This window comes from Medicago sativa, chromosome 8 (genome assembly GCF_051527215.1).
Source record: "Medicago sativa cultivar Bolivia chromosome 8, Bolivia_mono, whole genome shotgun sequence".
NCBI classification, from domain to species: Eukaryota; Viridiplantae; Streptophyta; class Magnoliopsida; order Fabales; family Fabaceae; genus Medicago; species Medicago sativa.
The window spans coordinates 8,109,786-8,128,091 of NC_140756.1; the positions used below are offsets into that span (position 1 = coordinate 8,109,786).

At 33.1% G+C, this 18,306-nt stretch overlaps 1 protein-coding gene and 1 long non-coding RNA gene across 29 annotated transcripts; both read right to left on the minus strand.

Moving 5' to 3' along the window:
• Positions 1-1,899: 1,899 nt before the first annotated feature.
• On the minus strand, positions 1,900-2,340 carry LOC146896644 (uncharacterized). The gene has a single exon (XM_085736332.1). The coding sequence runs from the start codon at positions 2,338-2,340 to the stop codon at positions 1,900-1,902; it is 441 nt and encodes a 146-aa protein (XP_085592458.1).
• Positions 2,341-4,578: 2,238 nt separating this feature from the next.
• Positions 4,579-14,266, minus strand: LOC146896645 (uncharacterized). Of its 28 annotated transcripts, none has more exons than XR_015023315.1 (13): positions 14,062-14,266; positions 13,331-13,447; positions 11,655-11,784; positions 11,431-11,502; positions 10,938-11,035; positions 10,461-10,604; positions 10,242-10,370; positions 10,000-10,120; positions 8,251-8,373; positions 8,048-8,134; positions 5,688-5,756; positions 5,214-5,292; positions 4,579-4,714 (listed from the first exon to the last, which is right to left on the minus strand). It is a non-coding gene; the product is annotated as an uncharacterized LOC146896645 (long non-coding RNA). The 28 variants fall into 28 exon arrangements; XR_015023318.1 differs by having other exon boundaries at positions 10,911-11,035; XR_015023314.1 differs by having other exon boundaries at positions 10,964-11,035; positions 11,571-11,784.
• Positions 14,267-18,306: the final 4,040 nt, after the last annotated feature.

Sequence of the window (18,306 nt, forward strand, 5' to 3'; positions counted from 1 at the left end):
CAACAAGCAAATAAAACATCATGATCCTTGTGATATTCTACCACTTTACTCTTTCAATTCATCCCTTTCCTCTCTCAAACTCTCTTTGCCGAGCCTATACCTCTAAGGGACTGAATTGGAGGTTGGTTTTAACTCACATATGGAACTGCATGTGCTCTACGGGTATGGGTTATGCACTATTTTGGTAGTAGGAAGCTTGGATATAAACTAGAAATAACTTGTGTGTATGTTTAACTCTGTTATGCATATTGGCACTAGTAGAATCAAGAGTGAAGCTTGGTTAGGGTTCAAAAAAATTGCTAGAAGTGGTATTATTTCGTTTGAGTGAAAAAAATTAGAAATAGAAGCAAGAATCGAGAGATTGATGTAGGAATTACAAGTTGTTTGGGTCGTAACCTGTGCTGATCAGAAGCGAGTAATCCTGGGATTTATGGATTCTGCACGTAATTCCCTTCAAATCGGATATAAATTTTGTGTGATTTGGATTAGAAACGAACTCGAGAAAACCCAATTGAAGTTTGGTAAAATTCTGCTGGAAATTTGGTTTCGGGTTCTGGGACAGGGCTCCATTAAAACAGTAATAACTTTCTCTCTGTAATTTGGAATCAAGTGATTTTTAATGCTATGGTTAGCTAACGAAATTACGGACGTTTTAGTACCAGTTTCACTAATTTTGGTTCAGTATTGAGGTCTGGAGATAATTTTGAAGTAAGAGGTCAGATGCAGATTTTGTGCAGAATATGAGTCTAATTGTGTTAGCTCACCGAGCGAGCATGAAACCTCGCCTAGCGAGGAGGTGCGAAATGGAGTCGAGTTCGGACGGAACTATGTACAAGCTCCGGAGAATGTTTGTGATTCGGTGGAAATCGCTACGGTGGTTATTTGGAAAGGCATCGCTAGGAATTGAGTTCTTTCGTCATATTCGTGAGTTGATGACGATCATTATCACTTATTTTAATTATCGTTATTATTTATATTTTGGTGATTTTATAAGTCAAAGTATTTATCAAAACGGGAAGCACACCCTTTGAGCATTTTTCTTGTCGTTGATATTTATGTTTAAGGTCGTGAATATTAATATGGTCTCTATTTGAATTTGTCTATGATTTATTGAGCAAAGGTTTTGCAATTGAGGTTTGGTTGCCTATACACTACTAGAAAACTCGGATTTAGCGACGGCAATTTTCCGTCGCAAATGAGCAAAAATCCGTAGCAAAATGATTTTCTGACGGATTTTGCGACGCGGCAGAAATCCGTCGTAATAATGGGGGTCGGAAAATATTAGCGAGGGAAAATTTATTCCGTCACTCATTGCTGCGGAAGACAACCGGTCGCGAACACCATAAATCCGTCGCAAATCCGCTCATAAAATGGATGTGTGTCACCCAGTTTTCCGTCACAAAATACCAACGTTTTATTTTTCCGTCACAAATTTCTGAGGGATAAAACTGTTGCAGATTTCTGAGAGAATACTTCCGTCGTAAAACTTCTGGGAATTTCACTAGCGTCGCAGCAATGGCGGACGCTACACGCTACTATGCAAGACAAAAATTTTATGACTCTTTACAATTCCGTCACAAATAAGAAGCTTTTTTTTCCCTCTATAAATTAGATTAGGAAATTTCTCAATTTCTTCTCAAAACACTTTTGGAATATAAAAAAGGTGATGAAAAATTACAATATAAAATACATTAATATGATAAGATATGATAAAAATCACATTAATATTTGATAAAAAAACCTTTTTGGTTGCGTTCACAAAAATCACACTACTTATCTTTTGCATGAAAATATATTGAAATAATTACTAAATAGTATTAGAACATTTACTTTAAATTAAAAGTTATACTAAAATTCTCAATAATATGATAAATAATCAAGTGGACATAGATGTTGATCCTAACTCAAACGATGAGGTCGATAAGGAGGTAGATGTGAATGACCTTGTTGAAAAGACTCCATGAATTTCGGAACCGCTCTCGGAGCAATCGCGAATCCTCCTGTGATCGTTGATCGCTCTCGAGCTAAACGTGACTCCTCCGGTGATGCACGAATTAATTCCTCATTAGTCTTCAACCGCTCCTTGAGTTCCATGTTTTCAATCGACATTTTAGATATTGCGGTCCTCATATGCTCATATTCGGATGGTGAGATGCCGTCGGATGATCCGGATGAAGAAGGCTTGTATTTTCTGTCTCTCGTCCCCAAACCATATATGCGTCCTTTCTTGTCGACTCCTCCAACTACGTCCAAGAAGATGAAGTTATCCGACCGATGGTCATTAGACACATCATCCCCCTCTCGTTCTTTGTGAGTTCCTTTCAAAAATCTGTCTTTCATATTCATCCTACAAAATTAGAGTTCGTCTTAATTCTTACGGACAAAAATATAAAATTAAATTAATTGCTACAGTTAAATTCATATATAAACCAACCAATAACAACATAAACAAATTAAAACTAGCTTTTAATTAATAACTAAGTTATCATGACTTCTTTCCAAGTGAAGAAACATAAGATCATCATGTTCGGATGTCGAACACGATGAACAATAATAAGCATGCATAACGTTCAAAACTATGGCACAAAAGCATGTAACATACAACAATAAACATGATTAGATAACCAAAAACAATTATAGCGATTGATGGCGAGTTATAGTGTAGCGGCATGCATCAATACACATGAGGACAATTATAAATACTAATTTTAAAGTTTTTCCAATTACCTTGACTTTCCACCGGCATACAAAGTCCACCAAAGGATATAACTAATTCTAGAAAATTTTCAATTGTTTTATGTTTATTTGACAAAAGGCTGGAAATGATAATCTCATCGAATTGTAACTTACCGCAACCATCCGAGATTTGGAGGATACCCACTTTGATGGATCGCCTTTCATTTTGTGTGTCTTTAGATACACCTCCTGTGACTTGGAGTCATGTTTGAGTCGGTTTTTTATAGTACAAAACAAATAGATTAGTATTATTGTTAATTTAAATCACTATGCTTTACTTGCAAATATAATTTGTTTACTTACTAATCTTTTAGAATGCTCGGTTGTTGGAATTGACCCACAAGTGTGCAACGGACCATCGAGAGGATCTTCTATTTTGATTATTAACTGCCTTGTCCTTCCATTTACTATCTTCCCAATTTAGTTCCAATTTTTCACGCAATTCAACAAGGATCCATTCGCCTTTGTCTTTTCCTTTTCGTACCCGATACATTGTATTTTGGTACCCACTAGATGCCTTATGATGATAAGTCTTCTTTATGTCTTGCTCATGCTCGGGAAGCCACTTATATATCCTCTCGCAATACAAGCAATGTAAATAAGATAGGATAAACCGAACATCAAACTAGGAGCTTTGCTCCAGGAACTTGTAACTTTTTTGTGAGTTAATAATATAGGATAATATTCACCATTATTCCCATGTTTCTATTGATTTACTCTGTTTTATTGGCTCTACTCTATCAAACGTGTTCTTTAAAAATTGCTCCTTTCACTTTTGAAATTGTTTTATCTCCAACTACCGTTGACCCAACAACGATTAACCACCGCCGGACACTAAATAAGTTTATTGAACAATTAAAAAAGTACCGATGACAGTTGAAAAAAAGATCAATTTCAAAAACGAAAAGAGCAATTGTCGTGTTCTTTAGACCTCCACGTTGTTCACATGCCTTCCAAAAATTTGAAAAGGCTGTTATACATAACTATCAGAAGTTGTGTTTCAATGTTCTTGGAATTATATTTCCATTGGTAGCCTAAATTATAACTTGCATATTTACTATGGCTACTGCAAGACACTACATCTGCTATGCATTTTCTACTTCATTGCCAAAAAAAATCATAGGATGGTGCTCTTTTAAAAATGCTAGTTGGTGTCGATTAAGAGATTAAGAAAAGGGTGGTGCTCCTTTGGAGAAGCTATACTTAGTGCCAATCAGAAAAGAGGTTAAGATCTATAAAAAATGCTTTAGTGTTTTTTTCTTATCAAGACAAATTAGACAATGCTTTAGATATACTACTTACTACTTTATACAGTTTCTATATCAACTAAAATTACAATATATCACTATTTATTAGTTATACAATGTCATAACTTGACATATAAAATAAAGTTACACGTAAAACCAATTCAAATACTCCCTTTGAAATGATAGAGAAGTAACAATATTAAAAAAAAGCATAATCTAGCTTAGGGTTTGTATTTAATTCAAACCACGTATTCTACTCCGGCTTCTCCCAAAAACAACATCACCTTAGGGCTGTATATATGTTAATTGGTCTAACTTTTCATTTTATAATTTTGATAAGAGACTAATAACATATTCCATTCCATACCCTCCAAAATTGGGAGGGAGCCAAACATGATGGTAGGCAGTGTGGTGGAATAGAATATATACCGGCAATTCCAAATAAAAAATGGACTAGAGATAACTTCAACCGACAATTCCAAATAAAAAATGGACTAGAGATAACTTCAACCGACAATTCCGGATAAAAAATGGGTGAGCGACAAATCTAACATCGAGGAGGTTAAACATAAGTTGGAGGAAGAGAAGGACAAGACTGAAACTTGTTATACCCTAAGTCCGCAAGATCCTTGTCATATTTCTTTATCTCTCCATAAGTTGCCCAAGTCCCTTGAAACAGGCATTTCATAATCTTTGTAATGTCACGTAGGGGCTGAACAGTAGGCTCAAACCTATAAAAACAAAATTAAACAAGTAGTAAAATACAAGGATACAAGTTATTATAGAATTAAACGGAAAATCTTATAAAAATCTAACGTTAGCTTGTGGTCCCGAGATAGATCAATATACGCCTATCGGTAGGACTTGTACACCCGGCTATCGGATACGAATCATCACATGATGAAGATGATGCAAGTGGATCACTACCAGATGGTAAATGTGGCGGGCTATGTGTAGTAGAAAGATGTGGACTTGCGGTAGAGTGGGGAGATTGGATATTTGCGGGTATTTGAGATGTGGGAGCATGAATTGTAGACATTTGTGGACTTGGAGTAGAGAGGAAAGGTGGGAAATTTGTACTTGTTTGAGATATGGGATGATGCGTAGGTTGCCTTGTAGATTGGGGTTGTTGGGTATTTGTAGGTTGCCTTGTATAGTGAGGTGGTTGGGTGTCTGCAGGCCTAGGTGCTTGAAATATAGAAGAATGTGACAAAGTAGTTTTATGCTTACCTCTCCCTTTTCCCCTAACTTTGTTGATGCCTATACCAACACCTCTTCCAATGCCTCTTGTATTATCATTGTCATCCATCTATATACATATAAAACTAGGTAATTAACTACTGTACATAAAAAAGCTAAAAGGCACACAAAATTAAACATGGGCATAAACAAGTTAAAAGGCACACAAAATTAAAACATCCAAAATCTGTTTTCCCTAATTACTAATTAAAAAAAATTAACTATCAAAAATCCATACACTAGTTTGAAGCAAACAAGGATTCAACCGTAAAAGATAGACCATAAAATATTCACTAACTAAAACATATAAATCCATAAAACAATCCAAATCACCAACAAATTGACAAAATCCCAGAAAGAAAAATCAAAACCTTAACAAATAGGCATTCAAATTGTGCATACCCAATTCAGGTTAACATAATTTACGACATAAAAACAATAAAAAGAGATAAAATAGTTTGGAACCTGTTTGCAGCAGCCAAGTGAGATGAGATAACTGAGCAATGGGCTGAGCGAAGTGAAGGATTTGGGAACCTGTTTCGACAGGAACGTAAGATGAGCGATTAGCTAATCGAAGTGAATTGATGCGTGAAGGTTTTGGCAATTAGATTGATGAAGTAATGGTTTAGGGTAAATTAGATTAGGAACCGACTTGGGGACCTGTTTGAGAGTTAGGACGAATTAGATGAATGGATTTGGATTTCTGAATATTTGAATTTTCGCTCAGGTTTTTTGTGTGTTTTGTTATCTATTTGTTTGTTATAAATAACGAACAGTGTGAGGGATAAATTGAGTTTTTTTTTTGACAAAAGATAAATTGAGTTTTGTTATTTTTTTTATAGAATAATAATAATAATAATAATAATAATAATAATAATAATAATAATGATAATAATAATAATAACAAAATAATAATAATAATAATAATAATAATAATAATAATATTAATAATCTATCACAGTTTATAATTAGGAGCATGAATGTTCTATTTTTTGTTATTGAAAAGATAAAAAAAATTATTATATATTTTTTAATAAATAGTTTTTATTATATTTGTTATATTATTATTAAAAGTTAAATACTTCAAAATAGCTACTGTATCATATCTGATACGCCCTGATACTCTGTCAATATGTATCGACGGAGTATTCGATTTAATTATTTATTTTTTAAAAAATAAAATAATATCCGATTTAATTATTTATTTTTTAAAAAATAAAATAATTCAGATACGTCGTTGACTCGCGGCGATACACTGCCGAGGCGATCCAACTTTGAATCAATAACACTGTCTAGTCTAGTATGACATAAAAACATTTTATGTTTATATAAAAAAAATTATTATATATTTTTTAATAAATAGTTTTTATTATATTTGTTATATTATTATTAAAAGTTAAATACTTCAAAATAGCTACTGTATCATATCTGATACGCCCTGATACTCTGTCAATACGTATCGACGGAGTATCTGATTTAATTATTTATTTTTTAAAATTATTTATTTTTTAAAAAATAAAATAATATCCGATTTAATTATTTATTTTTTAAAAAATAAAATAATTCAGATACGTCGTTGACTCGCGGCGATACACTGCCGAGGCGATCCAACTTTGAATCAATGACACTGTCTAGTCTAGTATGACATAAAAACATTTTATGTTGTTTAGTTTTATATTTTATTAAAAAATAAAATAATTCAGATACGTCGTTGACTCGCGGCGATACACTGCCGAGGCGATCCAACTTTGAATCAATGACACTGTCTAGTCTAGTATGACATAAAAACATTTTATGTTGTTTAGTTTTATATTTTATGTTTATATGTTTAGTTTTATGTTTATATGTTTAGAATTGGATTAAGTTATCTTCTTTTTCTTCTTTTTGAGAATTACATTTTGCGTAGTGTTGAAATTTGGGGCCTAACTCATCCTTAAAAAACCGGCTTGTAAGGTAAGGAGTGCCTCCTCTTTATAAACTCCGATCAAGCTTCCAATCTAAGCGATGTGGGACTAAATCCACCCCCTCAAAGACAAGCCAACATAAGGCAACTTGGGGCAGATCGCATCGCAATTTTAAGGTGGAATTACCAACCCACCCCCTCACATTCGGGGCGGGATTTCCAACGCACCTGAGGTGGAATTACCAACCCACCCCTTCATATTCGGGGCGGGATTTCCAACACCATAACTTTGATTTTCTATAGTTGGTGTAATTTACTTTTCTTCATATAGCCTTAAAAAAAATTTCACATATTTTCCACCTCTTTGATTTAGGTTTGGTTTTGTGTAAAGGAGCCTCTTCGGCTAATTTCTTGTCTAAGTAGTTTTCTGAGAAGGTACTGAAAAAATGCTTATGATTTTAAGCAATTGCTAGATTCATCTTGTAGATTCTCATTTTTTTCTTGAAAATATGTATCAAACTGGTATAAAAGTGGTCAACTCAGACGTATGCACCCTTACTCTTAGTGGTAATGGACGGTCTTATTATGTATTACAGATTTCAATTCTCCAAACGAAGATGAATATTCAATACATGTTCCCTTACCAAACCGATTAGAAGTAAGAAAAAGAAAATAAATAAACCAATATGGACTTATCAATGATAGACAAGATTAACTAACAATTACTTCAGAACCATTTTGAATATGTAATTAATGATTTTATATATCAAGAAGTTTTGTACTGGAATAGGTAGCAGCTGAACATAGATCCATTCTCTAAAGATCATTGAAAATATTTGTGGGGTTGATTGAATAGTGAAATAAAAGATAAAATCTGGCTTTTATTTATAAAAAGAATCGAAAAATCCAGGAAAAAAAGTACCTGTTGGGCAATAATGTTCTTTCTTTCCTTTTCTTTAACTTTCTTCTCATATTTTGCTTCAACTCTGTCTTTTATAAGCTCATCTACCTTGCTCGTATATTCCCGAATAGACAAAGGAAAAATTAAAAATCATTATTAACAAACGGAAAAAAGTTTGTCCTTAATAATAATTGTAAGGAAAGAGACCATTGTGAAAAACATACCTATAAGAGATAAGGGAAGGAAAAATCCATCATATTGTTCTTCCAGGCTAGCTCTAATGCAACATCTGACTGTATTAGATTATAACAAGTGGAGAGGCACGATACAAAACACTCTTTCTTCCCCTGAAAAACAAATACATAAAGAAAGCATGACCAAGTAAGTAATAATGAAGTGTAGAAAGAATGAATATAATTCATAAGGATGAAGAGGTCACATTGCAGAGTGTGATAGGGCCTAAGAGGTCAGACTTCAAAATTGTCAATCAGTTCATAAGGATGATAAACATGTGTTGGTTCACTTTTAAACTTCTGATCCATTTTTTATTTTTCTTATTGCAATGAACTCTTAAGCGTCAAATGTTTATGGACAGTTGCAAAAGCTCATTATCATGAAATATAAAATTTGCAAATGTCGTAAAACCACTACTTGGAATTTGACATCATTCTACACAACAAAATGTTGAATGCAGATTTGAAACACTCTTCATACCTCCCACAAGAAAAAAGATTTCTGAAAAGACCTGATTGGACTAAAATTTCAAAAACATTTTTTTTCAAAATATATTGTCTCATGCTTGGGTCAAGATCTCAAAATTAAACTCTTCAAAAACATTTTTTTTCAAAATATATTGTCTCATGCTTGGGTCAAGATCTCAAAATTAAACTCAACCCAAGACAGACTATTAAGAGCAATAACATTGTAACTCAATTTAGCAGATTCATTTCACAGGCAGCTTCCTTTTTGAAACTCGCAGCTAGAACATCTGATGAAATTGTAATACAATTGATAGTGCACCACCCATTATGCATGGGTTAAGTTCTTAGGAGGTGGATGACACAGTACAGACATGGCTTAGAAAAACGGAAGAAGACAATTACTGCTATAATTTCCTCAAAACTTCGCCTCTATGATTCAAAAAAACCCCTTTCCCTAAGTAATAGAGTTCTATCATTTCCCTTTACTAAAGGTCAAAACCAAGAAAAACACAAGCAATGACCATTTCAGTACACAATTGTTCATATTTTCTATTGTTAAGCTAGTGTCATGAATCAACTTATCAACAATCTCATAATCCTAAGCTATTACTAAGTGAGGATACTTGAATGAAGTTATATGGACGTCTCTGACACTCCCTCTCACATGAGTTACTTGGGTTTGAAATGTTGCTAATGTACAGCTCTCCCTATCTAGTGTTGAAATTCAATTTCTCATAAAATGGAGACTTAAAATCAAACAAGATTTCTTATTGAAAGAAGCTATGTGGTACCATGTCATGAACTAACTATCCTAAAAGAACTAATAGGTGAAGGCGTATGAATGATATTTTTGACATCTCAACAGCCAATACCAAGTAGAAACCAAGTCTATAGGCTTCTCTCATTATCCGAGAAGTTATGCTAACTACTGTTTTTACTAGAGTCAAAAATACCTTCATTTAATTGAAACAATAACAACAATTTCCCAACCTATTTTATTGAGAGCAGATTCTTCATGAATAGGATATAGAAATAAAAGAAACATAATGAAAACACTATGTAAGATACATATCATTATTTGAGAAGTGTCTTCGAATAATTTATGTTAGCGCAATGTGAACTTCAATTCACAAACAAATGATTTGTAAAGTAAATATGTATTTAAGAGTACTGATCAGGGACTTGATAAACTAAACAAATGATCAGGTAGATAAAATTAATATTCTCAAGCCATGAAATTGAATCGAGTTGGAAGAGATAAAAAGCTCCAACCTGATAATCTGGCCTAAAATCATGCTCCCATTGGCTCACACAGTGAGCCTCATCAATTACAATCCTTGAAAGCAACTTATGACCATGTAAACTCTCCAATTGTCGCAAAAGAATGTCACTTCTATAGTCAATATACAAAACAAAGGCATTATAAAATGAAAAATATTGTTCTTAAGTGAAAATGTATGTATAGCAAGACAAATATGTTTCAAAGAATAAGTAGCATCAACAATGGCACTCACATGGCAACCTTTTCAGGAGTCACATATAACAACTTGTATTTACAGTAATCAGAATTAAGTTCTCTAAGAATCTCCTGCTGTTCAGCCCATTCCAAATTTGCAACTTAAGTAAGAAACAGGTATGTTTGCCTATTGGCAAACCAGAAAGAGCAAATAAGCACAAGTCTATGAGAAAAACACATGAAGAATGAAAGCATATAACTTGAAAATTGCTAATACCTGCAATAGGTGCATTATTTGATCTTGAATAAGGGACACAAGGGGATAAATTACTAATGTTATGCCAGGATTAATAAGAGCTGGTAGCTTTATCACAAGAGAAAGGCCTGAAGGAAGATCATATTGTGCTAGAAAGTTCAGCAGCTGTAACAGAAAGATGAGATTGGCTAAGCCCTTTTTTTATTGACAAAAGAAAAGAAAAACATAGTACATCATATCATAATATAACTCAATATTTTTAAAAACTGGTTTGGACTGCCGGATCAACTGGTTGAACCGGGTACCAGACAGTTCGCAGGTTGGTTTGGTCCCGTTTACATTGCAGTTAGGTTAAACAACGACTGAACCAGATCAACCGCAGTTGGTTCAACCTGTTTTTTTTATATCATTTTTCTATACTACTTTTAAGATTCAAAGTATTCAAAGTTTTGCATACAAAGATTCAAATACCTAATTGTGACATCTGACATAACTCACCGCAAAATATCTTCATATGTTTTTACCTCTTCAACAAAACCACATGGTTCACAAGCTCTGGTGCTAGAGTTCCTTCAAGGCAAAGGTCTTACAAATTCCTAAGAAAATAAACAATTCCTCTTTATAAGAAAGAAAGCTCTCAAGTTCAACAACATGAAAAATAGTGATTTTCATTTGATATACGAGACTAAAATAATAAAAAATTAAAATGTTAAGTGATCATAAGGTTTTGCTATATAAACTAATGTATAAAGATTCAAAATGTGGATCTCTAATTTGATGATACATGTGTAACAAACAAGGGGAAAAAATTGATAAAAAATAAGAAGCATATTCCTATTCTTCTTTTTCCTTGTTGTTCGCTAAGAAAAAAGCATAATGTACAAAAGGGTCAACACAACAGATAGCAAAATCAATCAGTACTTACAAGACTACAACGTTTCTATCTGAACATTCAACTCCAAACCAATCACAAGGATCAACAGAAACCTACCATCAACCTAATTTGACTAAGCACCAAAAGGGTCACTAATTATTCTCTGCTTCAACTTCAAAAGACTATTGCCTGCACAAAGAAGCCATATTTTAGTATCTATAGCCAAATATATAATTAAGATTCAAGTTTTCCACTACCTTCATTCAAAGAATAGCAGCAAAAACTCAAGTTAAGAATTCATTAATTCCAATGAGCACGGCAAATGGGGCAAGTGACACTACCGTGTCAGACATTGGAAGAGATGCAGGCAAAATGGATTGCATGAGAACACTGAGCAGTAAATATAGCTTGACCTGGACTGCTACCCTTGCTTTGGTAACTCAGAGGATCTAAGCATATATCACAAAAACCCTGCAAGAAAAATCATTGTTACAAAGTGACCACTGCTGCAATTTAATTTTGGAATAAATGAATCAATAAAATGAATGTTTTACCCTTAGTGAACAAACCATACTTAAGACCTATTGGATCAACTAATTTGAACTTATCTATTAGTATAAACACTTATAAGACTGTTTGAGAGAGCTTATGGGATCAGTTTACAACATGTCAGTAAGCTATATTCATTCAGCTCATTTCCATAAGCACTCTAATATAGCTTATGAAAAAAGCTTATATATTATAAAAAAACTACTTGAATTTATTTCATCTTTTGCTATTTAAATAAATCATACGTAAGCACTTATATGATAAGCGCTCGTGCCATAAGTTCTTAATTGAGCTTTTATCCAAATAGGGCCTTAGTTTTCTTGTTTGATTGGACCTTTTAGACGTATATATTGACAATTTTACTTACAACAACAATGCACATTACATAGAGAAAAAAGGATAACTTCCCTATTCAATTTTCAAAAATGGTTATATGTTGGAACAAAAAACTTTTATTAGAAGAGTGGCCTGCAGCCAAAGTTTGGCGGAAGCCAGATGAACATGTGAACAAATGCTAGGGACCGTTTGACCTAACTTATTTTTTACTGCTCTTCTCCTTAAAAGAAGAAGTTAGGCCAAACAGTATTTTTAAAAACATCTTAAATTTAAAAATGAGCTTATCTTTAAATTATAAAAACTAGATATAAAGAAATACTTTACAGTATTTGAGAGGAATTTTTCAATTCTTATCTCACTCTTGATCAATTGATTGAAGTAGGGGGAACATGCAATCAAACTTGATGGACATCGAAAAAAAGATTCCAATTCCACACTAAAGTGACAATAGATTGTGTGCATCAAAAAGTTCACTCCCTTCATTAGGAAGCTATTGGACATGTATCTTTAATTTGTCCATAATGGTTTTCACAATAATTGAATGAAAAGCATGATCATGCATGTTGTGGTAGATGAAACTTCCTAATGTAGGGTATGCTTTGATAAAGAATTGATTTTTGGCTTCACTTATGCGCCATGTGCTGGTGTATCAAACATACTAGTATCCTTTAATTACTACTTTTCTATTCTAAACAAATTTCAGAACCAAAATAAGTGCTTTAACATTGTGCTTCTAACTCACAGAATGAGAGAAATAATAAAGCAAAACATTTGTTCAAAGGAAAAATTAAGCATCTCATTAAAAAAAGTTCAAGTAAAAAAGCAAAACCATTCCATAAGGCCAATCATTAAGGCTCATTGGATTCTGATGTATTAAAAGATAATATGATAAAAAGATCAAAGATAAGAATCCAAAAAAGAATAGAGTGCCAAGATGTGAAAATAGTCAAGAGATACTTTTAGCTGAGAAATTGTCTTCAATCATTTTTTTTGACAGAAAATTGCCTTCAATCATAAACTAGTGAATTTGTTGATAATATTAATGCATACCAAGTTACCTTTGTAGAATGTTAATAATACCAGACAAAAAAAAACTTATGATTGATGTTAGTAGGAGCTGTAAGTCAGTTACCTTACTATGAAGAACATTGTTGTTGATGTTAGTAGTTATACTTGAATCTGTTTCTTCAATTATCTCCCCTGAGGAATTTTTCATTGTAGATGGAGACACAAAAGAGAAATTTGAGATCTGCAAACATACTAAAAACCAAAGTAAATAACAAACTTTCTTGTTACCTACGAAGCACATACATAAACACAGACACGTGATACAAGCCGAACACACATACGTCGACACCTATAAACAAATAATAATTTGACAAAATGACATAATTCAATACAATCACATTTGTCGGTATCGGTCATCAAACACGCCTTCGATCAAAAGTGTCAGCGCTACAAAGCTTGTTGCAAATCTTCATATGGCATGTATTAAGAGTTATGATAAAAATCACACTCAATTAGAAAGTGACTTCATAAGAAAAATATAACGGCAGTACCAATAAACACAATAAATTCATATGCGATACAAATTACCCTTTAACTAACCACACTATCATCACCAAATCAAAAGTATTATTAGTGGGAAAAAAAACAAATGGGAAATTTTGTACATAATGGACTAACAAACATAACTAGTAAGAAGCATCATCAATTCCAAAATGTCACATTTCTAAGACATGATAAACCCAATTTAGAAAAATTGCAGTTCATTCTAAAATGAAGTTAAAGTTTGCAACTTTATCCAAAATGCTTAAAACCCACGAAGTAAAAAATGAATTTTGATAGAAAAAAAGTACATACAGTAGCAGATAGAGCACAAGAAGTGTCAATGGTAACTAGATCCACCATTGATTATCTTCTTGTTTATGAACCACATGCGTATGCTGCTGCAACTGGAATACGAAGATGTTTTTGTTTGAAGATTCATTTTTTAGGAAAAAGAAAGAAAGAGGTCTGGGTTTTCGTTTTTGAGGAGAAACAGAGAAAGGGGTTTGGGTTTCTGGGTGTTTGGTAGTGGATGAAAATGAAAGGTTTTAAAAAAAAAACTGTTATAAAATGGTATTAATTAAAACAAATTTAAACAATATCATAAGAGCCAGCATAGCGCGGTGGTCAAGTGCCTTGTTTGTGTTAACAAGGTCAAGGGTTCGAGTCTCAGCTCACCCATATATTTTAATAAAATTACTTTTGCATCATTTAATATAAAAAAACGCGAAAATCTCTGTGACGGGATAAAAGGACGTCACTAAGGATTAAGAGATTTTACAATTTACAACGGATTCATTGACGGAATATTTAGATATGGAATTATACCGTCGCTAATTCCCTCACAAAATCTGATCCGTTCAAATCACTGACGGAATTTGTGACAGAAATTTAGGGACGGGCGTATCCGTCACAAAATGCGTCACTAATAGTATAATTATTAAAACCCTCACAAAATCCGTCACAGTTTGCGACAGATAATATCTCCTCACAAAATTCTGTCGCAAAATCCGATTTTTCTAGTAGTGATACTATGACATGAGTTTTGAGAAATGAAGAAATAAGGTTTTGAGATATATGTTCTCGGGATTTTCGATATTAATATGCGTTTACGAAAGGTTTGATATTAATTTGTACGCGATTTGGATTTTGAATTGGATTTGAATTTGGATTTACTTATGTTTATAATTAGTAGACTTTCGATTGAGTATTGATGATACATATTTTGAAATAAGTTGCGCTATGTTGTGAAATATGGTTTTAGCATTGTATTTTAAGAATGGTGTTTTGAAAATTACGGTTATAATGACGACGACCTAGGTGCACCTAGTATGTTATTTCAATTAGGTAGTTACTCCATTAGATGGAGCCGCCCCAATGGAAAGGCCGCCATTAGGAGGAGAGGGCTATCAATGAGAGGTAAACTCCCTAATTGAAAATGTTTTACACTTTGTTTTGAGTCGAGAGAAAAGAGCTATCCGTTATATGGAGCCGCCCTATGGAAAGGCCACCATTAGGAGGAGAGGGCTATCAACGAGATGGAGCTAGTTCTCGATTCACCCATTTTGATTATTTTCATTAAACGGAGTTTTCTATATTTTTACACTTTGTTTTGAGTCGAGAGAAAAGAGCTATCCGTTAGATGGAGCTGCCCCTATGGAAAGGCCACCATTAGGAGGAGAGGGCTATCAACGAGATGAAGCTAGTTCTCGATTCACCCATTTTGTTTATTTTCACTAAATGGAGTTTTCTATGTTTTCTTTAAAGGTTATTTATCAAGATTTTCGGCAATATCTTTTAGAGGCTCTTATTATGATTTTCGGCAATATATTTTTAAAGGCTTTTATTTTGATTTTCGGCAATTTATTTTAAAGGCTTGTAATGTTATCTTCATGTCTTTACAATGTTGGATTTTTCGTTGAAGTATACCTATTTGATTGGAAGTATATACAATGTGTGGATTTTCATGCGTATTAAGGTTTGCGAGATTATTAGAATTTTAGACGGTTACTATTTTTGTAATTGACAATAGATTTGATAAAGTAAATAATCGTGCCTGTGTGTTTCCCTTCTAGTTGGTGGTGGTTGTTGTCTCTCACTAAGTCCTTGTGGCTTACTCTTTCGATTTTTATTCTTTTTCGGATTTTCAAGCGACTAAGTATAAAGATGCTAGTAGACTTGAAGTTCATCTGTGTCACTCTTTGTGGTAGGTTTCCTTGATGAATGTCTCTTTTGCTTATGTATATGTTGAATCGAGTATCTGCGGCTATTTGGAGTTTAAGAATGTTTTATTACGAGATGTACAAAGATGTAAATATGTCATTTGAAACTCGAATGAGAATACGGGTTTTTAAAACATGATTTATATCTTGGAAATGTTGAATTTACAGAGGAAACTCTGTCGAAATTTCGGTAAATATTTTTTTTGAAGTGAAAACTGAATTGAAATTGTTTTCATTTTATAGTTTGTCAAGATAAACCAATAGGCTTGCCGGCTAGAATGTTCTAGTTCGTGCGCCGGTCACGATAAGTGTTTTTGGGTCGTGACGGTAGCTTTGAAAAGCTTCAAAGTTTTTGGGTGCAATCGACACGTAATCTCAACTATCTCAAGAATTGAAAAGAATTCTGGATGGAATACCAATTACATGTATGTCATTCTTTGGTGAATTGGTTCATTTGATTCATTTGTTGTGTTTCCTTCTTTCTATTGGTTCTTATTTTTCATTTCTTTTTCTACTTGGTAGTGTGTGTTGAATGAAATTTAGATTCTCAACATAGTTGAAAATTCCATGGAGGGTAACCTTAAAAATAGACTCCTATGATCACCCTTCCTACCCAATCCGATAGGATGCTCAACGCGAGGAAAATGACCCATAATAAAGAGTTTGGTCCATGACTTCTATAATAACAGTTTTAACAATTTTTAGTTTGGTTTAATTTAAACACCACTACTAGAAAAAAGACTTTTTAACATCATGGTTTTGTTGAAGCAATGTAGTGGCTATAGCTTGATGTTTAGTTAATTTTGATGAAGCAATGTAGTGGCTATAGCTTGATGTTTAAGTAATGAGAAATGATATTTGTACAACCATCTTTTTACAACTTTTGTACAATTTTCTCTCTCATACTCACATTATATTCTTATTCTCTCTCTTCCTTTTTCTCTCCATTGTTTTTGACCAATGAGAAGAGAGAACAACAAGGTTGTCCCAAAAGTTGTACCAAAATAGTTGTTCAAATATCATTACTCTTACGTAATTTTGTCTTCTCTTTGATCATTATACACATGAAGTTGTACACATTTTGCTTTAACATGAGCTTTATAAGATTGTTGATGTTAAAACATTATGCTCAAATTGGATTGACTAATATAACCATTTAAATATTAATATTTTTAATTTAATATAAATGAAATGAATTAATGATGTAGATTTGGTGGTGCAGTTAGCTTTCACACGAGAAAATAAAAAAAGAAATCGGTATTTTCACACCGGCGGGAACGTCGGCCGATGTAAAATATGAATTTGAATAAAAATTGGAACTAAAATTCACATCGGTGAAACTTATATACGATGTGAAATATAATTATTTGACATCGGTTACAATCGTACAACAGTATATAAAAACCTCTTATACGATTTTTAATAAGGCCAAATACCTCCCTGGGTCCTTTAAGTTTCATGTTTGTAACAGATAGGTCCTTTAAGTTTTTTAGGTAACGAGATAGGTCCTTAACGGAGTTGATATGAAGGACCTATACGAAACAAACTCGAAACTTAAAGGACCTATCTCGAAACCTTAGAAACTTAAAGGACCTATCTGTTACCTAAAAAACTTAAAGGACCTATCTGTTACAAACATGAAACTTAAAGGACCCGGGGAGGTATTTGACCTTTTAATAATCACATATCAAATTAGTATTTTACGAACAATGTGGAAAAAGACTTATCACAACGGTTTTGTACCGGATGTGAAATGTTACGGATATTCAAAGTCACCTTTAGTGCTGGGACCCGATGTTAAATGTCATTTACGTAGTAGAGAATTGAAGGCTTTTCTTATACATAATAATTTTCTGTCGGATCTTGTTAACGAGTGCCCCGGGGCACTCTTTAAGCATTCAAAAATAAGCAATTATTCTTTAAAAAAAGTCAAATATTTCGATTTTCAAAGCAATGATTACATGCATTTTTAAAAATACTTACTACTTTATGGGTCTTAAAGAGTGCTCCGGGGCGCTCGTTAACATTTCCCTTTTCTCGTTTGGTTCATTACTCCTTTATAAAAAAAAAAATATTCTAATTAATAACATCAAATTATAACATCAAGCCGGTGACGGATCCGAAATTTTGAATAGTGGGGGCACCATTTAGTGTACGTGTGTGCTATGTGTTTTGTAATCTTTGCTTTCCTGTATTTTGTTTTTATTTCAATGAACAAACCATCAATTGAGTCTATAAATTATCATTCATTATCCAATTAAGTCCATAAACTATGTAAATATAACAATAGTCCTTAATTTATATGAAATTCGTCAATTTAATCACTAAAATATATAAA

Coding starts and splice junctions, on each gene's coding strand:
- LOC146896644 (XM_085736332.1), bottom strand. CDS start 2,340: ATGAAAGACAGATTTTTGAAAGGAACTCACAAAGAACGAGAGGGGGAT.